The sequence below is a fragment of the Cololabis saira genome, chromosome 13 (genome assembly GCF_033807715.1).
Source record: "Cololabis saira isolate AMF1-May2022 chromosome 13, fColSai1.1, whole genome shotgun sequence".
NCBI classification, from domain to species: Eukaryota; Metazoa; Chordata; class Actinopteri; order Beloniformes; family Belonidae; genus Cololabis; species Cololabis saira.
Window position 1 is genome coordinate 14,768,050 of NC_084599.1, and position 27,415 is coordinate 14,795,464.

The following is a 27,415-nucleotide window of genomic DNA, read 5'->3' on the forward strand; positions in this document are numbered from 1 at the left end:
GTAAGGAGCTGAAACAATGTCCAACCATCTACAGGTTCAAAAGCAAATACAAAGAAAAGATTTTTGCCAAATACAGGGAAGAGGAGACATGAGGTAGTGATTGTATGGGGATTCACTACGATGTACGTATATAAAATGGTATATATATGTATATATATTAAATATAGTAATAATGCACATATATATGCCTTAGGTTTTTACCGACATGGTATCAACCATTAATATGTGTGCAGATAAGGTAAAAAAAAATTTAAAAAATTGTATATATAATAATTATTATATTGTTTATGATAAGATATATATATATATATATAGCACCCAGAGCGCTTTACAGAAGTCATCATCATCATCATATATGTCATATATGTATATACATGTCATCATATATATATATATATATATATATATATATATATATATATATATATATATGTTGTATATGTATATTATTTATAATGCTCAAGTATATTTATATTTATAATGCTGAGGTATAATATCGCAATGAAGTGCTGTACTATTTTCATAAGGTAATAACAGGTATAATTTCTTTTGATAAAGTAGTAAAGCTTGCTGTTATATTTTTTTCTTATTTTTATTTTCAAGCTAAATTGAAATAGAAACAAGGGGTAGGACCCCATAAGTTTATTACTTCCTTTTTTTTGTTGTTGTTGTATTTTGTAATTGTTTTTTTTAATGTATGCCCGGAATAAAGATTTCAATCAATCAATCAATCGGGTTCCTTCCACGCAGCAGTGCAGTACCGCGTTCCCGCCCGCAGGGGGCGCGCGGGTGCGCGGCTCCAGCAGCAGCAGAAGAAGAGCGGGCAGCGCCGTGTGTGATGGTCACCAGCAGAGCCAGGACGCAGGCGGGCTAGCAGCCGCCCTTTCGTGCGTGTGTCGGGTCAAGCGGTCGTTTCTGAACAGGTATTGATCCAAATCCACCTTTAAACGCGGGAAGTGTAAATTATTCGTAATTGACGACTTGGTTTAAGCGCTCCGGCGGGCGGGTGTGCTAATGTTAGCAGCGTTTATGGTGAGGGGATGCCATGATTCATGATGTGGTTTCCTGGGCTGGGGAGACGACAGGAGCTGTCGAGGAAAGGCGTATTTGGCTGTTAATATCGATGTAACAACAGAGCTACTACCCCAGCCCCCCGGGCCGGTGTGTGTCTCGCTGACGGACCTACCTGGCTGCTCAGGTGTGCCACTTCCGGGATTCCTCAGTCTTGACATGGTCATTTACATTTCAATCAGCCTTTCTATATAAACAACAGGCTTGACCATTCAACAGACACTCCGGGGTGTTTGCACGGGTCCGTGCTGTTGCTCTGATGGGGGGTTCAAACTTGTCAGATTATGGGTTTCCAATTTGTAATGTTTCCTGTGGAGGCGGTGTGTTTTTAAATGTTAAAAACCTGTGACATGGGCAAAAAAAAGGAGCTCATGATTGTTTTCTAAATGTGTCTGCTCTTTCGTAGGTGTCTGGGCTGGCCAAAACTGTCCTTTTGGTCAGCATCTTCCCTGCTTGGTGGTAAATGTGAGGGACCAACACACCAACACGTCCAGCCGAACCATGGGTCAAGACAGGGGGAAGTATGACTTCTACATCGGCCTGGGACTGGCCGTCAGCTCAAGCATCTTCATCGGGGGCAGTTTTATTCTGAAGAAGAAAGGTCTTCTGAGGCTGGCCAAGAAGGGATCCATGAGAGCAGGTACTTGTCTTTTCTGAGTATCTAACTCCCATTATAACTTACTACAAGGGATAGTCAGATAGATAATAAGAGATAGCTCAACTCTACCACATTGGTAAAGGCACTCCCTGCTTTAGATGTGAATTACTGAGGCGTAGCTAAGAAGCCAAACCAGTTGGGACAGCCCATTAACAAAGATACCTGCGTGCGTGTGTATGAGATCATCAGCAACATTCTTTTGACAACTAGTAATCATTAACTTCAACATTTCACTTGATTTTCAGCTTCAAGCCTGAAGCAGATCAGTTACTGTGGTTGTAATACTCAGATTTTGCTCTAAAGGAATGGTCATTAAAATGAGATGATATTTGCTTTATATAAATTTGTATATCTTCTGCGTTTCAGGCCAGGGTGGTCATGCATATCTAAAAGAGTGGCTATGGTGGGCTGGTTTACTATCAAGTAAGTGTTGTAGTAATGTTTTTATTTGCATGCACATTTAAATTTTGGCTGCTGATTCTCCTGATAAAGTTTGATGAAAGCATGTGGAGGTGTGGTTAGATAATATATAAGCTCTTGCGTTATAAGGAAGTCATATCACTTTGTCAAAGTCCAGTCTGTTCTTAATGTGCAACAAAAACACAATAAATCTAGTTGTAGAGTAAACTTGTCATCCAAATTAATCTGTTTTTAAGTTGCGTTTTCTTGCATTATGGTTACCCAATCCATGCCTTCATGGGAGGATGTTCTTTCAACACTGATAATCACAAACAGTATTGCAATGCCTGTCTGTGTCTGGCTTTATTGCATTGTACCTTTCTCCAGATTTCATCAGGTAGTTAACTTTGTCCTAACCTTTTACAGTGGGTGCTGGGGAAGCAGCTAACTTTGCAGCATATGCTTTTGCTCCTGCAACACTGGTCACCCCTCTAGGAGCCCTCAGTGTGCTTGTCAGGTACTGTGCATTTAACGGGGTGCATGAACTACATACCTAAGGCGTAATGGATTCTATGTAATTTCTAATCCGGGACACTTTTCTCACATGTGCTTAGAAGTTAATGATTGAATTTTTGGAGAGCAGTGGAAGGAGGAACTAGCACTCCCTGTTTTGTTTCAAATACCGACAGACCACCCGGAAATACTTCACCCTAACTTTAAATTGTGTCTGAAGTGTCCGGTTGTTCTGTTGTCTTGACATGGAAAGCAATAATCTTACTAATTTAAATTCCAAGAGGGCATGCTTAGCAATGTCATAAATGCACGCAAACTTACATTTTGGAAAGAGTGCATTTAGAGTAAATTTGCTTGTATAATATGTAGGGCTGCAACTAATTACTATTTTAATTGTTGACTAGTCACCGACTATTGAAACGATTAGTCGACTAATCGGATAATCAGTATTTTTTTTTTTTTAATTTAGTATGTGGTTGCTTTAATTATGTGGCAAATAATAATAAACACAAGAAAGATGGTACTTGAGCCCTGCTATAGCGGGACTGTTTTCTTCATACTGCTCCCGCCCGCATCCGCAAAACACAAATATAGAGATGCATTGATTTCGTGTCTTCTCCCGTCCCGCAAGAGAAATGTCCAGACAAATCTATCTGATTTAATGTTAACATGATCATTGTGGAGTTTGATGGATAATTGACAGTTCATAGGCACCTGACCGAAAGTTAGATGCAAATCCATCATTGTGATCGTCACACAAGCTTTTTTGCCTTTCGCACAGAATCAATTATGTGATTGAGGTTATAGCAACGAGAGTAGCTGTGAGTGGCTCAAACACTTATAAATAATATGAAATAAACAAAGTTAATGAATGAAACGAATTAATTTAACAAATGAAAATAGGCTGAATATCTTACCAAGGCGAGTCCATTTCGTTCAACACTCCGACGTACTTTCTCTTCAAATGCATTACCAATGTGCTCCCGTGAAAAGCAAGGTCGGCTTTGCAAACCTTGCAAGTCATCTTTTTATTCGCCGTATCGAGGCTAAAATGCTCCCAAACCTTTGAAGTTTTATTACCCGCAGCTGCGCTGAGACGCTATCGTGCATGTGCGACTCTCGGCAGAGATTGGATTGAAGTGAGACGCCTCACTCCATTGGAAAAACACGTTGGGCGAAAATTGTTGACAATGGGATTCATTGTCGACAATTTTGATTATCGATTTTTGTCGATAACGTCGACGAATCGTTGCAGCCCTAATAATATGTTGCATGTTCTCCTGCAAAGCTGTTTTGAGCCAAGTACTCTTGTTCAAAGCTGCATCGTACATCTGGTGGTTCTGCTTTTCTCTGAGTATACATTGGTCTTACAAATTTCCATAACACTTGTTGTTGCAGTGCAGTACTGTCGTCATACTTCCTGAACGAGCGGCTAAACCTGCACGGGAAGCTCGGCTGCCTGCTCAGCATCCTGGGCTCCACCACCATGGTCATCCATGCTCCGCAAGAAGAAGAGATCAGCAGCCTGGAACACATGGCCAAGAAGCTGGTTGATCCAGGTACGGGAAATAATGGGGTTTTGATCAGTCCTCTTAATAAATACTGTATTCCTTGTATATAATTGACCATTCCCCTTCACATCATGACATAAACCAGTGTTTCCTGACTTTTATCATGTTTCCTTGCTTGTGTAATTCGTTGTACTTTCTCTTTTTTTTTTCCACAGGCTTTTTCATGTTTGCAACACTTGTCATCATCGTGGCTCTCGTCTTCATATTTTATGTGGGTCCTCGCCATGGCCAGACAAACATCCTCGTGTACATCACCATCTGCTCAGTTATCGGAGCTCTGTCGGTGTCCTGCGTCAAAGGACTGGGCATCGCCATCAAGGAAGCAATCGCGGGGAAACCCGTTTTGGGAAACCCACTGGCATGGATCTTACTTTTGGGTCTGGTGGGCTGTGTAAGCACTCAGATCAACTACTTAAACAAAGCTCTGGACATATTCAACACATCCCTGGTGACACCCATCTACTACGTGTTCTTCACCACGTCTGTGCTCACCTGCTCTGCCATTCTCTTCAAAGAGTGGGAACACATGGGCACAGACGACGTGATCGGTACCCTCAGTGGCTTCCTCACCATCATTGTGGGCATCTTCCTGCTTCATGCCTTCAAAGATATCAGCATCAGCTTGGCCACCCTTGCTGTGTCCATGAGAAAGGATGAACGGACCTCTACTGCGGCCAACGGCATGGCCTCCCACAGCACCTACGAACTGCTAAATAATGACAGCATTGATGATGTGGAGGGCAGGGAAGTGGGTTTGCCCTTCGATAGCGTCTCCAGAAGGAACGGAGCAATGACTTCCTCTTAGGATCTTTACTCAACCATGCCGTTGTTGCAGACATGGTTCACGAAAATGAGACAATCAACTGTGAGGGGAGGGGAGGGTGACTGGACTGACCAGTGGATTGTATTTGTTTTAATTTGCCTTACTGCTCTCAGAATATGACACTGTCATACCAGTTACAGAACTTAATTTCATTCCTCTTTAAATAGTCTAAGAAATGTTTTGTTATATGAACATGGATTTTCATGCCCTGACTTACTTTCTATGAAACAAAGATAACTTATCATATATATATATATATGAATATATATATGATAAATACACACACAGAGTATACATTTGATAGGACGTTCACTTTGATTTGTGGTTTATGGTTGAAAGTAACAATTTATGTTCGGGACATTTTGAACTTTTTTTTTGTCCTAGGGTTAGTTTTTACATGAAAAAGCTCTTAAGATGAACCAACTGATTTGTTACATATTTATTGAATTAAAACATCTCAACACAAGGCACAGTGAATAAATGCTTAAGAGTATGAGCTTTGTTATTTTTCAGTTTCAGGTCAAATGTTTAGCATGCATGTTCAACAGTGTAGAAATTATAAATTTACTTTCACTTCTTCTTAAAATAGGTTTCTATTCACCCTCAATATTCCACCACTGCAAACCCTTAAATACTTGTCTGATAAAATGAATTACCCTCCCTGATTTCTGGCTTTCTGCAGGTATAAAAACAAAGAATAGTTCATCCAAAGGGGGCGGTGTCTATTCTTTTCAGATAAGGCACAAGTGAATACAAAAAATATATAGATATGTTCAGACAAAAAAAAAGTGGCCCAACTTTAACATTTAATGGTCCTTTTGCTATTGCAGCCCTAAATACTAGGAGGAATATTTGTAAATAGTCTGGTAATGTATCTGAAATGTCATGCTGGTCCACATTATCGACGGTGGGAGCAGCATCTCAGCTGCTGGCGAGCGACTGGTGTATCGGTGGCTGGAAGCATCGCACGTGTTCCACCGGCATGTTCTCTCCGTCTCCAGACTTCAGGTACTTGTTCAGGATTCCAAAGATCTCATCGTTCAGGATTTGGAACTTGCGGATTCTGTCCACCATCTTCTTTAGAGGCTAAACGAAAGAACACAGGAATACACAGTTAATTTATACAGTATTTCTGTGATTTACACAAGATGTGCGTTTGCTCACAATGAAAAAGAGAATGAGGAAAACAGGATTTAGCCAAATGTAGCCTTGTATTTTTTAAAACCTCTCCTCCTCCAGGTTTGTTAGTTATTTGTTTAGAATATAAGAGTGAAAGACAGGCATCATAGATGACTTGATCCAAGGACACAAAATTGTGATTTAGTGAGATTTTTTAATTTAAAAAAGAAAAAATTATGTTACCTTTCATGATCAACTGTATTTAATATAACGAGTCATTCAAGTTGCACAACATTTTTGACGAGTAGAGTCATTGTGATAACTGGTTCCTCTCATTTGCTGCAAAAATGAAGGAAACGTAGACCTGGCAGCCTGATAGAGCAGACCCGCATCTAGACCAAGCAAGGTCTCTCGATACAATTGCTTATTAAACTGCCTTTACACTCAACTGGTTAGCGCTACGAGCAATAAGAGCAAAAAACAAGGTGGTGTATTCAGCGACCGGAGAATGCATGCTATAGCAGAGTAAATTAAAATTTTTCCAGAGTCTGTCGGCGAAACAGGAAATACATCTACCTTACAAAGGGATGATTTGAGTGTGGTCTGTTCATTTGAGGAACAAGTATAAATCTGTCATTGTCAATGCACAAACTGATTCAAATGGCCTTAATCCTCAACTGCAGGCATCTACACGGTTTACACCTAAATTGCATCTCTTTATAAGGCTAGATAGATTGGCTCCCTTGACTTTTTAGACATATTTAATGAGCTCCAACAGTTGGTAAATAGAGGTACCTGCAAAGTAGATTAAACATTTTTTGATGATACGTCTAGATTTGTAGGCTAAAAGATTTGGTGTAGTAGTCATCTCCAAGTCAAACTATGGTTGATTAGTACTCTGTCAGCTTTTGTTGATATCAGCAGTCAGATAGTTGACATCCAATATGAAATGAATACAGTATTAAATTGATCATCTCCACTCCCTTAGTGGTGTTCACATCCTAAAAATAACCAGGTTGTAGTTTTGCTCCAAAGACAGGCATGTGATGAACACAGTTGCTCCTCGTCTCCAACTCACCACACTCTTGATGACCTCATCCTTGCCGTCGTGCTTCTGCACCTTAAGGAGGTGATAGCTGAAGTCGAGGATGTCAAAGCGTCTCTGTTGTCCCAGCAGGGCGATGATCATGCACCCCGCCCAGTGGAGGCCATCTCCAAAGCACTGCCTGGAGTAGGATTGGAGTGCAGAAGTTAAGATGTGGTGCTTCAATTCTCGTCCGGTTGTGGTACAGATGTGCCAGCAGCTGCACTCACTCCACTGTGAACTCGTGGGCTCCCACGGGGATGCAGTAGACGAACTGCATGGCACTCCAGAGGCGGTGGAACTCCACACACTCGTCCACGTGCATCACGCCGTTGCTCGGCAACGGCCCGCGCCAGATGGGGTCATCCAAGAAACCTCGCACACGTGTGAGGATGACCTCGAACATGGACAAGCCGCAGCAGAGCCTCTCTTTGGTCAGCAGGTCGCCCTCACGAGCGATGGCTATTTGCTGAGAGAAAAGTCAGGCAAGAGACACGCCGGCTAAAGTCATAAAACATCCGACATATAACTGAATATTTTAAATTCGGATCCGGAAGTAACTATGCAGATTCTTCTGAAAAGCAGTATTGATCATCTGTCCTGACAGTTATTATCTGTACCTGTGGGGTACCGAGACGCTCTATCAGAGGAACCATGTGCAGCGCTGTGTATTTGGCCTCCAAGCGCTTCATCTTGGCATCCAGCCGCTCGCCTTCTGCACCGCGAAGAACACAGACACACGGTTAGTGGTCTTACACTTATCTACTTTAAGCCTGTTTAAGCTCTACAAAGCACTTCTCATTCACATTTTTCTCAATATGTGCACACAATGAACAGAATTTTAAAAAAAAGGAAAAAACATGTAATCATCTATTTTTAAGTTAAATCAGCAGGAATCGTAGGCTCAGGGTTGAAGTAGGAAAGTTTTGTGGATGAATTCACTCACATTCCCTGGCCCTTGTTGAAGAAATACTTGTACTTTATGGTTATGATGTCGTTTAGATTTGATTTGATTTCAGCCACAATACTTGGATTGTGCAGAATGAAACCCACGTCCTGGATAATGTTTATCTTTTTTTAATTCAATATGAAAGTCTTTGTCAAGCTGTTAACAAACCAACATTTGTATGAACACTCGTTTCCTGACATAAGCAAAAAAACACACTGCACCTGCTTGTTTAACACCAGTAGCTGCTTTCCTTTTACTCTTAACAACAGCCACATCTGTTCAGGTGAAATAACCTACTGTAAATGATTTTTGGGATTTACCTTTGACGTGGACTCTGGGAAGAATGTTTTGGAAAGGTGCGGCGTGGAGCAAATCACAAACCTCTTCCTGCGACTTGGGGGAACAAGCAGTGGAAAAAAAAAAAAAGTGCAGACAGCTGTAACATCATGCAAACTGGAAGGAAAAGCAGCCATATTTTTCCTGATCTTGAGCTGTGCTTCATACCAGACTCTGCTCGCTCAGCAGGCAGAACAGGAGGGCATTGCCCACCTCCCGCAGGTTCTGGAAGCACACCGTCTTCAGCTCAGCGTACTCCACAATGTCCTTGAGCTGGTGGTGAAAGAACTCCAAGATGCCTGAAACAAAATGCGGATTTGTCGTCTCGAATCTGCCTCATAAGTTTAAAAAAATCCTAAAAACATCAACTAGAGCGGCAGATTTTCCACTTTGCTGAGAAATAGGATACAGTATTTATGCTACATTTCATGAAAGTTGGGACGTTTTGTAAAAATTCATCAAAAACAAATTATTATTTGAGTCTTCACTGAAGTTATTCATTATATATTCAAATACATTAGTTTAGAATTTGATGCCAATAACACTCCTAAAAAAAAAAAAAAGTTGGGAGAGATGCATGTTTACAATTATGTTACATTATCCTTCCTTATATTATACTTTTCAATCCATTCAATCTACTAAGGATATTACTTGGGTGGTAGGAGGAATCAGTCCATTCATGATGAAAACAACATTTCAGCTGTTCCACAGCTGTGGTGTTGAAGGCTGAGGTTTGACATTGGGATAGGAAAATTCATGCAAATGTATATTCAACTTTCTGTGATTTAATTTATGTGCTTTCTTTAAGCAACTGGTTCTTTGTATGGGCAGGCCTCATGTTAGATGCATGTTGAACTTGTGATCTGCAGCTCGTATAGAAGATAGAGCTCTATTGTACAGTGCGACTGATATGAAGCTGCATGACTTTAGGGCTGTCTTTGTGTGTGAAGAGATATAAGAAACAACTGTGATGCATGTAAGTTGAGCAACTGCATTACTCCCTGATGTATGCATCTGTTTCCTTGCTGCAACATTAAACTTCCACCTTACAGAATCTGCAGCTGTATCTGTAAGGTCACAGAACAAGAGTCCACAGACACAGCTGACCCAGACTGCACCTTTGATAGATAGTCTGGGAGCTCTGCAGTGCTTCCACAAAAGTGCTTTTTTTGCATAACAGTCTCAGGTTACATTTCTGTGTTGAATGGCAAATTTCTCTCAAGTGCACATGGAAATCTGGGATGAAGGTTTTTCATGCAGTGGCCTGACTGAGGCCTTAAAAATACATGATATCCAACATTAGTTTCCAAGCCTAGAAATTTTGCATTGTGATTGTTGTTTTATATACCCGACAGACAATTCTCTGATGGAGTGTGGTGCAAAGTGGGCAAACTCAGGTGGCTGCTCCTTTTATAACCAAACATAATCAGTGATACCCTCACCTGTCACCATTTAATCAGCTGCTTGTAGAATCTGCCTGAACAGCATTATTTGTACATTATATAAACTTTCTTTGTCTCTCTTCAGATTCAAATTAGTGTTTTGTTGGCATCAAATTCTGCATTTGTGTAAACTTACTTATCAGTGAAGAAACTATAATTTTCTTTGTACTTGTGTCAGTTACAGATTTACAGATGCATGTTTTTATTGTATGTTCTACACTGCAAAAACAGACCCACTAGAAATAACCCTTATAGTCTATAAATCTTGTCAATAGTGTCTAATTTTAAGCAAAAATATATTTCCCAACAGGATAACAAAAATCTTCTTGGAGAAGATTCTTGAAACTAGCAGAATAGTCTAAAAATAGTCTTCTGTTTTTCTTTAAACAAGGCTTTTTTTTTTTTTTTTTTTTTTAATAAACTTTCTTAGAAATGAGTTTTTGCTGTGTAAACACTTCTGAAAGGAGGTGTGTATTACAGAAGAACTGGACTTGAGACTCATTCATCTGACAGAGGTTCAACATTCTCACAAACCTGGCGAGCCATACTCGTGGCGTGGAAGTCTGCAGATCTTGGGCATCACTTCCATCAGAGTCTTCACATACTGCATTATGGTGCCCTGAAGCTGCACACGTAAGGGAAACAATCAATTACATTTAGATGTTGAAGAACATGTACCAAAACAGAAAAAAACTACCTTTTACTACCTCACAGTGTTGTACTCTGTAAAGTTAGCGTGTTCCAACACAGAAACCACCACTTCTGCTCTCTGTCACACTCACCAGGCTTTTAACGACTTTTAGGAGCTCCTCCATCACCACGGCAATACCCTGGTAGCCCAGTAGTCTGCACATGACCTTAATGTGTGGAGGGCCAACAAAGTTCCTGTAGGTGCCAAATATGCTGTTGTACGCCAGATTCAAGGTCTGCACACAAAGAGAGATGACAATGAGAAACATTTCAGCATCTTCTGCCACCAGAATGCCAACTATAAAATGCTAAAGATATAAACAGTCAAATTAACGGGCCAAAGATCAATGGATCACTTGAAAGTCAGCTGACTGAAAGTCTGAGGACGGTAAATGTTGAACCAAAATTTCACGGCCAACCTAAAAAAAAACCCAAGCTGACAGGAATGTGGCGATTGATTTAACTATTTCCATCGTTGGGGAATGTTTCACTAATATCCAAATCTGATAAAGTAATCTGCTGATATTACTCGTGTTTTCTGTGAAGTCTTCAAACGTTTGTTTTCATTTTTCCATTCAAAACCACATTTTCACTCATTTCAAAGCATTAGCTGGGTGCTTTTGTAAAAAGCTGGAGAAAAAATAATTAAAATATGCTTTCAAGAAACACTAATGTCATTACCGACATAAGGATCGTCATGTGGGGTGGAATCTCTAAACAATTGTCAGTCCAACAGCAGGTCAGAGGGATCAAGCAGCTCAATCACATTTCATCTCCACCCCACAACCTCCTCCCCGCTAGATACTCCGGACACGATGGCAGGGTGCTTGATGAGTCATTTAATGTGTTGCTTTACTAATTGAATTACAATTGTTTCTAATAAAACTTGCAAAATAGTAGAAACAGAAACAAAAATTATGAACCATACTGGAAGCATAATGTAGTCTCTCCCCCGCCCGCAACACCAACGCTGCAGATCTCGGGCCCACTCCCCCCTGCTGGGGGATCGCTGGAGCTGCTGCTTTAATCCAGTAACACTCGCTCGTGTGTTGTGGCTGCAGCTGACATAAAGACGTGCTGATCTCTGCTTCAGTCCTGCGTGGGTGAAAACCCTCACACTGACTATCAGCGTCTACGGGATAATCTGAACAAGCAGCTCACGTATGTCAGATTGGTATGGTCAACACATGCTACCAGCGCTTTCCCGGTAAGTCTCTCTCGCATCTATTTTATACTGTCAGTTGTTATTCTTATGGGGGGCAGACATTGTAAAAAATACGGAGAATGGTATCAAAATAACAAAATTTAACATTGCACTTGCAGCTAAAATCTGTTGCTTGTTCCCAGTGAACGGCACATCGAGCCATTAGCCTCAACCAGAGGAGGTCGGGTCAAATCCTAATAATGCCCCACTGGACTTCATTTTAAACCAAAATAACTTAAAACAAACTGGAGCTAAAAAAAACAACAACAAACAAAAACACACACCCTGAATCTCCTTAAAAAACTAATCCAGTTGACATCTGCTTTGAGTCCAAAACAGTGTTTATTTTGAATTTTGTATATTATTTAATAGCTGAAAACAGGGGTTTTTAGTATTTCTTATGAATAGCACACCTCTGGCAGTAAAACTGAAACCCGTCTTCAGGGTCTTAAAAGCTTAAGGTTGACAGATGAAGCCCTGCCGTATGAGTCGCAGCACAGATGAGCTCCTTCTCAAACCATTCTGTATTATGTCATCTGCTGAACATCTGCACACACGCTCATCTCCCTCCCAGCTTCGCCCATATAATCCCTTATACAATGCTCTTTATTACTTCATGCATAGATACTTTTCCTCTTTGCGTTTGTATGCTGACAGTCACCAGTGGCTGGATGGCCATGAGATTCTTGTTGAGAGTACTTGCAAGGTTTGCTCTGCTGAAGTCAAAGTGGTCTAAAAAGGCTTTGTTGGATTCTTAGTCTGTTTGTGCCTCACATCTTTTCCAGGTAATTCTGTGAGCATTAAGACGACCACCGTAACAAAGGAAGAGTTTCCCCGGTCATAATGGGGGTTGCAGTGTATAACGTCTCCTCCACCTCAGCCAGGGTGAGCTGGCCAGCGTCTCCCACCTGCGCGGACACTTTCTACAGCGTCATGTACCACCCCAACTGGAACGACCTGCTCACGGGCTACAAGCGCAAACGTTTCAAGCATGAGGAGCGGATCCCCGTCAGTCAGACCAGCATGCACCTCGCCAATCTACTCTCGCAGACCGCCTACTTCTTGTGCGTGACGTGTCAGGCAGCCAATCCGGTGCAGGACCAGTGTCAGATGTTCAGTACTCTGAGCAAGAGCAGCGAGGGCCACGACGGGGCCGGCTGGGGCCGCGCTGTGGCCATCTGGCTGACCTGTTCCCTCCTAGTCCTGGTCTGCACCGGCGTCCTGGTGTGGGGGTGTCGTCGTCACACGCGCTCCTCCCCTGGCCGAGCTGCAGGCGACTGCCCGGTGCTGACCAACCCTACCCACCAAAACATGTCTGAATGTGGACACCTTTTCACACCCAGAAGGAGCAGCGTCGACCACGTCAAACACAGCACCATCATCCAGCCCTCTCTGATGCCGGAGCAGGTCAGCGGCCAGGGATGACCCAAGAATGTGACAGCGGAGGAAGCTCACCAACACGGCTGACCAGCCACTCAGAGTTAACAGGAGGAAGGTCTTGGAAGCATTCTGCTGCCCATAATTAGCACATTTACCCACTGGATGGAAATATTACTGATTATAAGGAACATGTGGTTTTAAGAGGACCCGTTTAAAACCATTGCACTGAAGTTTTCAAGTCAGGCCACTTTCAAGAGTGGCTCCAGAGAATGTACAGTACTGTAAATAAGGAACTCATGAAAGTCTTTTTTTTAACCTTTGTGTTCTGGTGATGCACTAGATATTCCCCCATATTTAAGTTTTTCCCATTTGTATTCTACAGCTATATTTGTGGTAAACATTTCAGTTCAACATTTGTCTGAATGCAGCTCGTGGAGTATATAAAATAAAAGAGGAGGTGGGGGTGTAGGATTGATCATGACAGAAAACCCACCTTCGACCCGTACAGATACTGAGGCTGAGCGTTGGAGGGCTTATCCCTCTGGAACTCCTGAGAGAACGGCAGGATGGTGCGCACAAACCTGCACACACAGAGGAGGAGTGTTCAAACATTTGTCACTGGAAATGCCAGCGTCAGATTAGGAGGCTCATAAAAAGAAGGTGTAATAGCACCAACATGTTTATATGGGCTGTTTTACTCTCATGAGCAACCAGCAGCACCGTGATGCAGACACAACTTCACCTTTTAAAATTCAAGTGTAAAAACAAAACATGAACTAATTTGAATATTTAGAATTAAACCTTTGTAACTTATAAAACGGGTAAAAGAGTTAAAGATTTGCCTGGCTGCTACAGCTCATCTCAAAGAGGGGACATTATAGGGGGAAAAGGCTTTTCTGTGCTCAACAGCAAACATTTGGGTATCTGAACAAGCAGCCAACACACAACTACATCCTTATCTCCACCCAGCTTCACACCACGCTGTGTTTGTGGTAACTCAGAAGTGGGTAGCACAAACCTGCACAGCTGGAAGACGTGGCTGGAGTGGAGCGGCTCACTCCACATGTCAAGTGAGTGAGCTGATCCACTCCAGCCACCTAACCCTACAACTCACATTGGAAAAAAGAAAGACAAAAGTAATTGACTAATATTTTATATTCTGACTTGAGAACTAATCAGCATCACATAGCTGAGGTGTGAATTGGAGGTATGCTTAAACCCAGAGAAGAGATGAACTGAGAAAAGGGTTTGAACTAACACACCTGTTGGTAGAGCCATTGTAGCAGTAGTTGGGCAGGAAGTCGTAATTCAGCTCCCAGAAGACGTGCAGCGTTATCCTCCCATAAGGTGCTGAAACGTTGTGGTTGGCCTCACGAAACATGGCGTCCAAGCTGTCCAGAGTCAAGAACTTGCTGAGGAGCTTGTGTGTCAGGCGATTGATATCCAGAAGGCCCTCCAGTTCCTTCAGCAAAGTAGAAACACTGTTCACAGCAGCACAAAAGCTATACAATTACACAACAGCTGAATAAAACTGACCATTATGGAGGTGAGATCCTCACTCTCGAAGCGGTTGATGGCCAGCTCCAGAGACTTCTGGAGAGCTGCTGAAACCCTCTGAGTGATGAGTCTGTTCAGATCGATGGAGCGGCCGAGGAGCTAAGGAACACAATCAGTAAGAGGAAATGCTGCAGAAAAGCTAAATGACGTTTCTGTCAATAGTAAGAAATCAAATGCATGATGGGTCGAGAACAAACCTGGACGTGGCGCTGCTTCAGCAGAGTCTCGTAGCGGTTGGAGGGAGGCCAGGGAATGTTGGCGCCCTGGTTCTTGCAGTCAGCCCTCAAACGCTTGTCAAGCAGAAGACTGAAGGATTCGAAACACAGAGAGAGAGTGTGTGTGTGTCAGTGTCATGGTACTTGCAAAAAATATCATTTTATAAGCTATTTCATCCAAATTTAAGTCCAGTTCAGCAGCGGTTATTTCCCCATCAGCCATACTCCTTATCCTTGGTTCATAGTTTTAGCGAACATGAAGCATGCTTTAGAAGAAATTAGAGAATATAAAAAAGGTAAAAGAAATATTCAAGTAGGTATGTTTCTATGAGACTAGACTGGAGCAAGTGAACTAGGTCACATACTCCCTTGAGCAGGAGGTGTGTAATAGAGCGAGTAGAGAAAGAAAATAGCTGAGAACAATCAAGCAAAACAACAAGTCTTTGTTGCATATTTTTTTTTAAAATGAAGACACATTTCTCAGTTTGACACATTGTAATTATTTCTATCAGCTTCTGCAGACCCTGGGCTGGTGTTACTGTCTCAAAGCCCCATCGGGACCAGTTTACGTGTAGTTTCCTCTACAGAGTAAAGGAAGTTATTTACATGGATGGTAGAGACTGACAAGGCTGTGCAGTTCACTGTCCACTATGGCATCTTTTATCACAAAAAAGCACCTCAACTTTAGTGTTTGACAAGGCTCTGGTAGTCGCTGTAAAAACAGGCAGCAGAATAGGAGAATTGAAAACAGAGGTGATCTATTTCTGTATATTGATTTGGGATGGAAGAAAAGGTTTCAATTGAAGATATTAACTGCCAAGCTGACGGACGGTAAGAAATCTTGGATGACCTGCCATCTCTAACTAAAGGAGCAACCCATTGAAAGTTGCAAACAAAACTTTTTGCAGCTCTGTTTTTTGTTTTAAAAGATTCTTATTTGATTGCATGTTATCACCCAATGACTCTTTCCTCACTTGTATGTGCTGTACAATTATGAACTTTAAAAATAAATAAATAAATACATAAAATATTACAAATCTGAATGTTAAAATTTAAAAAATGAAGACTTGTGAAAGTTTCTGGAGTTTATTCGTAAAAAACTAGACTGGATAAACATCTTTATTCAACACGAGCCAAAGAGAGTACCTTTAACATTTGAAATGATCACATGATCATGGTGTGACAGTGAAATGGTCTGTTTGTTACATGAAATAAGTTGCATTGATGATCCCCCACTCACCTTGTTTGTGATGTTAAATCTGTGCCTATCCTGGACATTGCTCCATCAAAATAATGTGTGTATGTGCACTTGGGGAAACATTTCCAAAGCAAATACAAATAGTTTCAAAATTTCCATCAACTTTCTCTCAAGGAGAACTTCGTCATGTGGATCAAAAACAATTATTATTATTGCTATCAACTTAAGGATAAGCAACTAAATAATGTTGCTGATTATCTTTTACTTCCACTCAATATGTTTGACATGTGTTAACATCTGAAAATGAAAGCATTAAAAATTATACTCATCGAGTGGAAAACTCCATAAGTTGGGAACTGTTGCACCTCAATCAAAGGTCTGCACACACCTACTCATTCTTTCAAGTGAGTACAGGTATGTGTGTCTTAAATTTTGGACCAGTATGTATATAAAACAGGACAAAGAAGCACCCACCTTCCAGCTAGTATCTTGTAGTAGGCAAATATCTGATCAGCAAGCTTGTAGACAAATTGATCAAAGCACAAGTTGACCTGAAGGGACAAATGAAGATGCATATTTGAGAATACGGGTTAAAAACCCAGTTTCACAATAACATCACAGTATTATGTTCATCAAAAGGTCAATTTTTTTTCAAATCATCCAAATATACAAGTACAATAATCCATTACCTCAGCCTCTATTTCATCGTAAAGGAACTGCTTCTTGAATTTGGTCAGAGCGTAGTGTGCACTGTCGTTGTACAAATCCAGGGGATACAGCACATACCTGCAACGGATTCAAGGAAAAAAAAATGCTTCAATATAAACTAACTAGACAAACTATATTTTATGTATATATGCAAAGACAGGGAGGCTCACTTCCCATAAACAGAGCTATTCTTGCTTGGTGAATAATTAGAGACAAATGCTTATGTAAGTGGGCTCCACAAAACAGCTACCACCACTATTAAATGTGCAAATGAGTAAAAAATATGTTTTTAAAAATAGGGCGAGGGAAGGACAAACATTTGAACTATTACAGCATGATTCTGGTTCATGCCAGTTGATGTGCTTAATGGCTTATGTATCAGGGTAATCCTGCTGTAAACATTCAAAATAGAAATCAAAACATGAATCAAATAAAGCTACCAAGCTCAAGTCACCGCACCAGTGGACTCGACCAGATATATGTGCTGAGAAATCTAAGGCAGAAGTTTGGGCTTCCAGTCAGCAGATCTCATATGGTTCACAAATAGATTTTAAAAAGTTTGAATCGGTTAACATCAGAAGATGTAGGATCAAAACTGTTGTAGCTGTTGAGGAGTGAGAGACAGAAACCATAAAAAACGTAATTTACTCCATCATGGAAGCTTCCTTGGTATCCAGGATGTGGTCGGTGAGGATCCACGGCATGGACATTTCAATGGGGAACTGGATCCTGCGCCCCATTGTGAGCTCCAGGAAAAACTCCCTGAACCAAAGCTGGGAAAGATCACAGCACTGCTGCAAAGTCTCTGCATGGAAGAGAGAGGGGGGGGGTTATTGGTGGCTCCACCAAACAGCTGTCAGGAGCTATACGGCTGAACTGACATCTCTCCTTACCACTAAAGTTCAGCAGATGTGTGTAAAAGAAGGACTCGCGGTGAAACTTCTCAATGTCCATGATGGTGGGGCCCTCGAGACTGCTGCGCAGGGTCTTCTTGGAGCCACTTTTGTCAGCAATGAGGGACTCCAGCATGGTCCTCACCATGTAGAGCTGCAGATTTACGTAGGTGATAAGAGACAATCCTTTTAGCACCAGAGGCACTACAACCAGTGCATATATTGTCTTAATAAGAGTGTTTTTAGGACAATGTACATGTTACAAAAAAGTATGGAAAACACTGAATGAACTAATGGGCAAAAATTCTCATCAAACACCATCATTTTTAGAGGTGGATGGCAGTTTCCTCGCTCGACCATCAGACATTGCTTGTTATCTTAATAAATATTTCATAAATAAAGTGAATAAATTAAACGATATGTCCCCTATTGACATTAGCAATATATCTAACCTATTAATAAAAAATAAAATTATGAAAGATAAACAATGTTCATTTCAATTTGATAAAAGTATAAAGACAGTAGAAAATATATTAAAAACTTGTAAAAATAAACAGTCAGGCATTAACAACCTTGATGGCAAGCTACTAGAAATGGTCGCAGAGGAAATTTCACCTCCTATCTGTCACATTATAAATATGTGCTTTGCCAACTGTCTGTGTCCACTACAATGGAAGCGTGCCAAGATAATTCCACTACCGAAAAATAAGAAATTGCCATTTTCAGGAGCAAACAGTCGTCCAATTAGCCTCTTACCTGTACTAAGTAAAATTATGGAATGTATAATATTTGAACAAATCACAAACTACTTGTCTCTGAATAATTTAATAACAGATTTTCAACACGCTTATCGTAAGAGTCACTCCACAACATCAGCCCTAACTCAAATGACTGATGACTGGCTATGGGAAATCGATAAAAAGAATTTAGTCGGTGCTGTTATGTTGGATTTCTCAGCAGAATTTGATTTAATTGACCATAATCTATTGTTGGAAAAACTTGAATGTTATGGGTTTGAGGTGTCCGCATTGTCCTTTCTTAGGAGCTATCTAACGAATAGAACACAAACTGTTTTCTTTAAAGGAGCATGAGGCAGGATTGAGGCAGGATTTAAGAAAAAAATTCGTATACGTTTTAAGTTTTCTAGTAATAATGTCAGATGAAGCGTTCCAAACCAAAAAGAATGAGCCCTCTAGCGTATCTGTCCGTTGCCTTGAACAGGCTGTGTGCTGCAAAATGTGCTGCAATTCCGGACCGGAATTTCCCGCGCTGTCCTGCGGATGTGACGTCAAATGACGCTGCATGCGCGTTCTCGGCGGTGCATGAGTAAACATTGGATATGCGTTTGAGTCATGGAGGCAGCTTCAACTTGAATTGGGACTGAAAACAGATGCTGACATGGCTCATTTCCTACTGACCAGATAAGATAACATTGTAAGTCTTATTTAGAGCTTGATTTGAACGGCGCTCCCGTGCCGGCTTCGTTGTTGGCTGCAGGAACCCCGACGGTTGTCGTGGCGCTAATGAGTCTCATTTCTTATTCTTGCCTCATGCTCCTTTAATGGTTGTTTTTCTGATGAGAGTGCTGTGTCTTGTGGAGTACCACAGGGGAGTTGTTTGGGACCGTTATTGTACACTATTTTTACGAATGACTTACCACTTGTTCTGAAAAACACAAACATAGGAATGTATGCTGATGACTCAACCTTATATACCTCTGCACTCTCTACAGATGAGTTAAATTTAGTTTTAAAAGAAGATTTAAAAGCAGTTGTGGACTGGGTAAACAACAACAAACTTGTTTATAATGCATCTAAAACCAACTGTATGGTAATTGGCTCACATCACAACATTAGTAAAAACCCTCAGTTAAATTGGAAAATTAATGACACATATCAACCAAGTGCAAGATACCAAATTGCTGGGAGTTGTCATAGATGAGCAACTTTCATGGCAAACACACATAAATAAAATCGTTAATAAAATGGGAAGTGGCATCTCTGTCATTAGAAGATGCAGGGCATATTTGTCACCGAAATCAACTAAATTAATAATACAAGCTTTAATCTTGTCTAATCTTGACTACTGCCCAGTGGTCTGGTCAAACGCCACAGCAGACATGATCAATAAACTTCAAATAGTACAAAATAGAGCAGCTCGCATTGTCCTTGGTTGTGATTTCAGAACAAGTGTATTTAAAATGCATAGAAATCTCAGCTGGTTAATGGTAAGGGAAAGATTACTTTATTCATTATTAATATTTATAAGAAATGTATCCATATCCAAAACCCCGCAAGTTCTACACAGAAAACTATGTTACAGTTCAGAAAATCACAGCTATAGCACGAGACGCTGCCAGAGGTCATTTTTCACTGCCAAAAAAACAAAGACAAACTATAGTAAGAGAACGGTGATGTACAGAGCTATGTTTGAATGGAACTTACTTCCCAAACACTTGGAGCGAAGTACTAGCATAAAAGAATTCAAATTATTAGTAAAGAAACATCTCTTAAATAAATACATATAAAACGTATTTAATAATTATTAAATGGCTATTGGGTTACTAAAAATGGCAATGGGTTCAAGTTACGATAAGTGATTATAACTTAAACGCATTGTCGATGACTATACACTGTTTGAATTTGTTGATGCTATTTAAAGAAGGTATGATTTTGTATTGTAAATGCATTACATCTAAATGTTTCGGAATGACTGTAACCTTAATGTGAGTGTCAAAAAGAGCACTGGTCTTATTTGACAGAAATGTAGAATATATTTTGTAGTAGAATTTCCTTTTTTTACTTTTTTTCTTTTCTATGTTTCTTTTCCTTTTCTTCTACTACCTCTTTAGGTTTGCTTTTAATTTTTGTCTTGTATTGTATATTATGTGTCGGACCCCAGGAAGCATAGCTGCAGTTTTGCTGCAGCTAATGGGGATCCAAATAAAACTTCAAACCTGTCAGAGGAAACTTTTCATATTCTTTATCAACTGAATCTGTTTATTTAGGGCAGATTAATACAAAATGTGTGTTTTTAAGCTTGGCTTTACAGTGACGTGTCTTAATAAAAAGAAAGAAGGACAAAAAGAAAAGGACAAAAGAAATGATTCATTCTTGGAACCGACCTTTAAGCCGATAAATCTTTGTGGTTTATGAAACTGGGTGGATGAAAAAATGTGTGTAATATACAACGATCGGCCTTGGAAAAATAAATCCTCCGACAGGTGACATGAACGGCATCATTTTATTACGAAGCAATCATCTGCTGGGGACGCCGGCTCCTGACTTTTATGGGGATATTACATTAATGCAAGCTTTTGCACAGCAACCATTACGTTTCCACGACAATGAATACGTGGCTGATCAGTGTGCAATAATGTAGGCATGACTGCTTGAAAGCATTTCAAACTGTGCCCTAGTGCGCACTGATGAAAATAAAAACATTCAGAAGGAAAACTAATCAGCGAGACAAGAAAACAGGATGGTTAGCGATGTACAGTCTAGCGTTAAGATGGATGGCATAATGCACCTTTACTGGGATGGACTCAACATGATGTGCTGCAAATCCGGAGCTCTAATCGGACATGCTGCACAGCCTCTATGAGGGCCATAAGCCTGATTAATGCAACCTGGCAGACAAAAGCAGCTATCAAGATACCACAGAAACACCACATTTCTGGCAGCTTTTATAGCCATATGGTCAAAACAGGTGTATTCCGGCCCGGAGTACTCCTGGTTTCACCTTTCTGCTGAAGATGATCCCGGCGGTAAACTAATGCCCAGGTAAAGGACTCTGTGAGCAAAGCTTGTCGGGTATATGTTACATGTGATCTGTGAACTTTAGTGACTCATGTGGAGCATGTGGTTTGCACAGTAATGAGGTGAGTCACTCAAACACAGGCACTGAAAAGCTTTTCATATTAAGGAGTTATTGGATTTTTGAAAGTACTCCCAGAGAAGTCGGAGCAAGTTAAAGTAAAGAATGATTCATCAGCAAAGGCGGGGAGGTGAGACCTGTGTGCTGGAGGGCCCCACAGCTCGACGGGGAACTTTGATGTCAAAGCCTCCCTTTGGATCTTTTTCTCCACGGAGGGCAGGGTCGTTGTGGGGCTCCCGGCCGGTCTCCCAGTCGCACACCGTCTTCCGGATGGCCTGGAGGACGCTGCAGTGAGAGCACAACGAAATACCATGAGTCAAGTGCAAGGAATAAAACAAGAAAAAAACATTACGCAACATTCTGCTGCTGCGTGCAGCTTCCCCTGCCATTCATCAGTGTGATTAATTGACAACTGGCTTTGGTCGCCTTGGCAACGCTAATACACGTCAAAGACAATTGACTTATAGAGATTGTTTTCACTGTAAACATTTTTTATACAGAAGTACATGGTAACATACAACAGACTCGACATTGCTGAATAATCACAGATCTGCTGTCGTTATGGTATTATTAGGATTAGGCCGTTCGCACCTCTGGATCACATTTTTCTTCTTCTTGATCGCCTGCCGCAGTGGGTCACGCAAAGTCACTTGAGCGAAGTCCTGCAGCGCCGAGTAGATGGTGTGACGGATGGCGTGATTGAACACACTCTCCATCCGTCCCATCAGCACCTGCAGTCCCTTTATCATAGCCATCACCTGCCAAGAGCAACACATGTCAACGAACAGCAGCACTCGTTTCAGATGCATATTGTTGTGAGTGATGTGATGACTGACCTCCACAAGGGCAAACTTCTCCTCACTTGTATAGTTGTAGCGGGTGGCTCTCTCGTACTCCTCGGCGTTGTCAGGGCACTCCTTGTTGGAGTATTTGTCTGTTGGATGGACCAGTTTCCAGGAGTACTGTGGAGAAGTGAAAAAGACTCACTAACTGTGCATTAACCAGGACAGTGCAATAACTTTGTGCAATATAACACTTTTTCCATCCATATAATTCTTTTTTATGGCACCGCACTTTTTTATTTTTTTTAAATCTTTTATCTTTATATGGGTGTTTGGCTTTTGGCGTGTTTGATTTGTAAATGACAGTGCTGTGTGAGTGAGATGGAGATGTCAATTTCCCCGAGGGAACCTCCCAAAGGGATTAATAAAGTTGTCTGAATCTGAATAAAAATGTGCTCATAGAAAATGTCATCAATATATTGTAACTATATCAATGTGACCATAAACTGCCATTTATTTCCTTCTGAGAACAATGTACGCTTCCTCACCACTTCCATGACGTGAGCGCTCCACTGGGAGAGCAGCTGCATGCCCTGCAGAGCCAAGTCAAACAGCTTCCTGTACTCAGTATCTGTCTTCTGGGCCTCTTGACGCCCTGATCCAGTCACCACCTACATGGACAGAAATAAACAGCTCAACGTGTGCAACAAAGGATTTTATTAAAGCCCAGTTTATTGAAAACTGACAAATGTATGTACTGCAGATCAGTTTCCATCTGAATTACAACATCTGGAAACTACCGTAACTGGGACTGGACATCTGTATAAATATAGAGTATAGAGTATAAATATTTCCTGCATTCGAGAGTGCTTTTAAAGCCTATCTGTGGAGTTTAGAGTCAGCTGAAATATTCTGATGATGGATGGAAAGCTTTCTTTTAAATGTGTAAATGATGTACTATTCAGAAGCAGATATGGTTCCACGGTAAGCGAACTCATTACCAGCATTAAGGACCTGAAATGTGTTTGAAAGTCGCACATTTATTCTTGAGAAACTCAAAACCAACCTCGCTGTTGCTGTAACGAGCGAGCTCGGAGATGAAGCGCATGTGATCATCTCTGATCTGAAGCATCTGCTCGCAGATGTTGTACTGGGGGCTGCTGGATATGGATGTGCACGTCCACCTGAGGAGTGGGAGTGTGTAAGAAAGAGACGAGTGAGGACTGTGGGGATATATCATGTTATGGTTAACATGTCAAAAGATGTACCATTTATGTTCAAAAATATCCTTTAAAAAAAACCCAACACATGTAAATCTGTTTCAAACCAATCCATAAAATGTCAATTTAGTATGAAACAGCAGCAGCACAATCAATACTTAGCAGAAAAACTATAGAAGTGTGCTAAAACAAAACATTTATAATAAAAGAGCCTGATGACCGTCACATAAGAGCCAGAAAATCAGTCCAAAACAAGTATTTTTTAATTCATGGTGATTCAAAAAAGTTGGGCAAAACAGCTCTGAAAACACAACCCAACTATAAATAAGACTGAAGCGGATGGGATGTCGTGTTTAAGTAGTTACACTTGAAGCCATGGATCAAAGGTAAATAGTTGTAAGAAAATTTCATCTAAAAAACAAACTGAGGAAAAGTAAGTTGGATTCAACATTTGGATAATTTATTATCCTGCTGGGGCTCCAACGATTAGTCAACATAATTGATCATGCCGACCATAAACTTGGGGGAAATAGGAAAATGTGCATCAGCAATTCAATAGGAAGTGCTGGAATCCTTAAAGCATCTATTACGTGCAATCGTCATGAATGACAGTGAAACGTGGAGAGCTGACAATCAGGGTGAAAGTAAAGTAAAAGTAGTTCTCGAGTATGTGAACTTTACGGAAAACCTTTTTTCTTTTTTTAAACATAAAAAAACTAAACGACTGCAAGACAGAGCGTCATTTCACAACAGCAGGATGAAAAATGATAAATAAATAGATTAGTCAACTACAAAGATAATCATTGCAGCCACAAAAAGTTGGTTTCAATTGTTGAAAGTTATTTTTCAGCGCAGGATTTCTCTACATGTATATTCAGCAGATCTTCACCGTCCGTGTTTTCTCAACTCTCTTTTCTTCGCTGGTTTGTGGCGTAGTTTGACTCATCGATCAGGATAAGAGCGGCGTTTTCATCTCACCTGGACTTGTTTTCTTCAAAGTGAGCACTGGTCTTGATGTAGCGGGACAACTCGATCTGCATGTCACCAAAAAGTGGGACCACCTGGAGTTGCTGTGAGCCCCGAAAAGAAGCAGATGTGTATTATTCTTCTCAAATTTTACAATCCAAACAAATCAAAAGTTAGAAAGCAGTCCAGGTTTGTCCTACACAGGTTTCAGGGCAATATGCAGGGTGAATATTAAAACACATTAAGCTTGATCCAAAACCTCTAGAAGTTCTTATTAAATGTATCTGTCGCTCAGAAACTGTAACACTGTCAACATTTCAGCACAAATGGATGAAACATTTAACAGTGAAGAGAGTGATTATATGAAAACACATCTTTTTTTATTTCAAACATAAGCAGGATCATTTATTATAAACAATACTTGCCAAACAACTTCTTGCCTTCTTTCTGTTGCTTTGTTTGTATTATACTAAACAGTCTTAGACCCTTTTCCACATTAACTGTTAAAAAGGGTTTTTAGGGAAAGTAAACCAATTAAAATTCAATGTCATGTTGAGTGTTTGGTAAAACGTGTTTTCATTCAACCTGTACCTTGAAAAACTTGTCGATCTTTGTGAGGTTTATTCTCTTCTTGGCATCCAGTTTGTAGATGTTGCTGCTGTTTCCATCCATAAGGTACAACCCAAAACCCATGACCTGGAGAACAGGAACAACAGGTATATAAATAATGTTTTCCACTACCAGGGACAAAGACTGCAAATTAGCTGAAGCTAGACGTCTTGCATGCATCACATTTTTCATTCTTTGTGACAATATGGATGAATCGTCCCTGTTAAATAAACATTAAAATAAATAAACTATGGTCAGTGCTCCAGAACTCTGTACAAAGTTGTACTTACTTTGAGAAGCATGTGTTTCTCACTGGGGGTGAGATACAACTTGTTCTCGTAGTAATCCACACACAGGTTGACGATGTCTGCCAGCAACTCTTCATAACCATTGATCACCTCCAGCTGCTGCTGCAACGACTGATAATAGGCAGAGAACAGATCCATTACTATCAAATTATTATGCCAATAACAAATTCAGCACACAATATCTTTAATAGATTCAGAAAATGGAGAAATATCTGTGCGCGGGGAACAAGGCTGGAGAAAAAAAACAAAGAAACAATACTGGTTCCCCATAATCCCTAGGGGCACTGCATTAACAGACATGGCTGTGTGGAAATCACAGCATCTGCTCAAGAAAATTTTACATGATGTCCACAAATGAATATTAAATTTACCATACAAAGAAACGGAACATGAATCAGAACATGATCCTGCCATCTTTTGGGTCAAAACTCCTTTAAATGGACTAAGGTATGAGACAAATCAAATGTTGAAATTCTTTGCAGGCACCATTGACACAGTTTCTTCAAGAATAAGAAAAAAGAGACCATTCAACATGTCATTGGTGCTCAGTTCAAAAGCCTGCATATCTTAAGAAGACATCTCAGTGGAGAAAAGCCCCACTATTAAGAAATGAAAAGGGGAGTGTTGAAAAGCCGAATGAAGGTGGACTCCAGGTTTACTATGATATTGATAAAGAGCAGAAGATAAAACTCCAGAAGATTAGAAAAGCAATCTGAGCATCAAAATTAAGTTAATTAAAACCAATTTGGACAAAATGACACAATTGTATCCATTTAACTACAAAAACCTGGAAGATCAACTGGATCAGCTAAACCAATCCTCCTGCCGACTCGATATTTTACCCACAGCTTTCTTCAATCATTTGAATCAGGCATCATTTCCCCCTTTCTATCGCAAAGACCTGTAGTCTAAAAGAGACACTTCCCTTGTCCAATAATGCAGGAAAACAATAGCTACTTTGGTTGGTCAACACCTTTGTGTTGGATGCAGTCATTTACACAAAGTTGGGACAGGCTCTATCTTGTAATGCCCTGCCCAGATGTTCTGCCTTGTGGAGATGCTTTTCATTGATGTTGACTACACCTCTTCTCTTTCATTCTGTGCAATGTGATTGATGCACTGTGAGTATAGCATACTACTGGCACTGAGCGTGTCTGGGTTTCTCAGTTTGGAGGCAGGAGTGAGGGTGTGTTCTCAACTTCAAGGAAGTCAAACTTCCCATATAGAAGTGTATGTCCAGGGACCTAAAGAGAGGACTTCAGCCGGTGGTCAAACCTTGGATTGAGGGGGGGAAATGCAGTTTTCATCCTGGTCATGGAGAATTGCAAGGATGCTATAGGATAGTACTAAATTGGGTTCTTTATAAGAGGTTATTCTGCCCCTCTAACAGGAGTGAGAGCTTGATTCACATTGGTGGCAGATAGTTCGGTCTGTTTATGTCATGTACTGAACTCTGACAAGGCTGTATTTTGAATAAAGTTAATCTGTCCAAAAATGATAGAAACAAACAGCCAAGAGGCAAATGATTTCCAGTTTGATCCGTTTAGTATAACATCATTGCCATTTGTAGATGACGTGATCCGTGAGCCTCAACATGAACAACAGCAGTACACACTGGCTGCAGCCGAGTGGCTCTGGCACAACGATCTATACAACAATCTCACCAGGACACTATAATCAAATTCAAACATTAATCAAATGCATTGATCAAATTAAACAGTGGATGTGCCAGAATTGTCTTCAGTTAAATTAAGACAAAACAGAAATAACAGTGTTTGGAGCCAAGGAAGAAAGATTAAACGTCAGCAGAAAGTAAAAACCAATAGCCAAGTCAGAAATCTGGG

General features: G+C 40.6%; 3 protein-coding genes across 4 annotated transcripts in view; 2 read left to right on the top strand and 1 right to left on the bottom strand.

Annotated features, from left to right (window-relative positions):
* The first annotated feature begins 808 nt into the window (after positions 1-808).
* nipa2 (NIPA magnesium transporter 2) lies at positions 809-5,528 on the top strand. Its single transcript, XM_061737870.1, has 6 exons — positions 809-923; positions 1,478-1,711; positions 2,096-2,152; positions 2,555-2,645; positions 4,040-4,200; positions 4,368-5,528. Exons 2-6 carry the CDS (start codon positions 1,573-1,575, stop codon positions 5,015-5,017), a joined length of 1,098 nt encoding a protein of 365 aa, XP_061593854.1. The 5' UTR covers positions 809-923; positions 1,478-1,572; the 3' UTR covers positions 5,018-5,528.
* cyfip1 (cytoplasmic FMR1 interacting protein 1) overlaps positions 5,372-27,415 on the bottom strand; it is a 34,916-nt gene continuing 12,872 nt past the window's right edge. Inside the window, exons 8-31 of one of the 2 annotated variants that reach the window (XM_061737869.1) lie at positions 25,554-25,682; positions 25,246-25,350; positions 24,667-24,758; positions 23,535-23,652; positions 23,017-23,139; positions 22,523-22,648; positions 22,278-22,444; positions 21,824-21,971; positions 17,811-17,964; positions 17,566-17,722; positions 16,899-16,995; positions 16,684-16,760; positions 14,994-15,102; positions 14,776-14,895; positions 14,502-14,701; positions 13,733-13,820; positions 10,748-10,891; positions 10,500-10,590; positions 8,692-8,822; positions 8,508-8,574; positions 7,859-7,953; positions 7,469-7,707; positions 7,233-7,380; positions 5,372-6,121 (exon numbers count right to left, since the gene is read on the bottom strand). In XM_061737869.1, coding sequence (XP_061593853.1) covers positions 5,957-6,121; positions 7,233-7,380; positions 7,469-7,707; positions 7,859-7,953; positions 8,508-8,574; positions 8,692-8,822; positions 10,500-10,590; positions 10,748-10,891; positions 13,733-13,820; positions 14,502-14,701; positions 14,776-14,895; positions 14,994-15,102; positions 16,684-16,760; positions 16,899-16,995; positions 17,566-17,722; positions 17,811-17,964; positions 21,824-21,971; positions 22,278-22,444; positions 22,523-22,648; positions 23,017-23,139; positions 23,535-23,652; positions 24,667-24,758; positions 25,246-25,350; positions 25,554-25,682 — 3,090 coding nt within the window. In that variant the 3' untranslated portion in view covers positions 5,372-5,956. Of the gene's footprint in view, positions 6,122-7,232; positions 7,381-7,468; positions 7,708-7,858; positions 7,954-8,507; positions 8,581-8,691; positions 8,823-10,499; positions 10,591-10,747; positions 10,892-13,732; positions 13,821-14,501; positions 14,702-14,775; positions 14,896-14,993; positions 15,103-16,683; positions 16,761-16,898; positions 16,996-17,565; positions 17,723-17,810; positions 17,965-21,823; positions 21,972-22,277; positions 22,445-22,522; positions 22,649-23,016; positions 23,140-23,534; positions 23,653-24,666; positions 24,759-25,245; positions 25,351-25,553; positions 25,683-27,415 lie in introns of both variants that reach the window. The other variant, XM_061737868.1, reaches the window with a different exon arrangement.
* On the top strand, positions 11,709-16,003 carry LOC133458212 (fibronectin type III domain-containing protein 9). Its single transcript, XM_061737871.1, has 2 exons — positions 11,709-11,862; positions 12,645-16,003. The coding sequence occupies exon 2, from the start codon at positions 12,703-12,705 to the stop codon at positions 13,282-13,284; it is 582 nt and encodes a 193-aa protein (XP_061593855.1). The 5' UTR covers positions 11,709-11,862; positions 12,645-12,702; the 3' UTR covers positions 13,285-16,003.

What these genes read in the sequence shown, in the direction of transcription:
- nipa2 (XM_061737870.1), top strand. Translation starts at nt 1,573, where the DNA reads ATGGGTCAAGACAGGGGGAAGTATGACTTCTACATCGGCCTGGGACTG. An exon ending in GAAGGGATCCATGAGAGCAG is followed by an intron (nt 1,712 to 2,095) that starts GTACTTGTCTTT and finishes TCTGCGTTTCAG; the next exon opens with GCCAGGGTGGTCATGCATAT. An exon ending in CAAGAAGCTGGTTGATCCAG is followed by an intron (nt 4,201 to 4,367) that starts GTACGGGAAATA and finishes TTTTTTCCACAG; the next exon opens with GCTTTTTCATGTTTGCAACA.
- LOC133458212 (XM_061737871.1), top strand. Translation starts at nt 12,703, where the DNA reads ATGGGGGTTGCAGTGTATAACGTCTCCTCCACCTCAGCCAGGGTGAGC.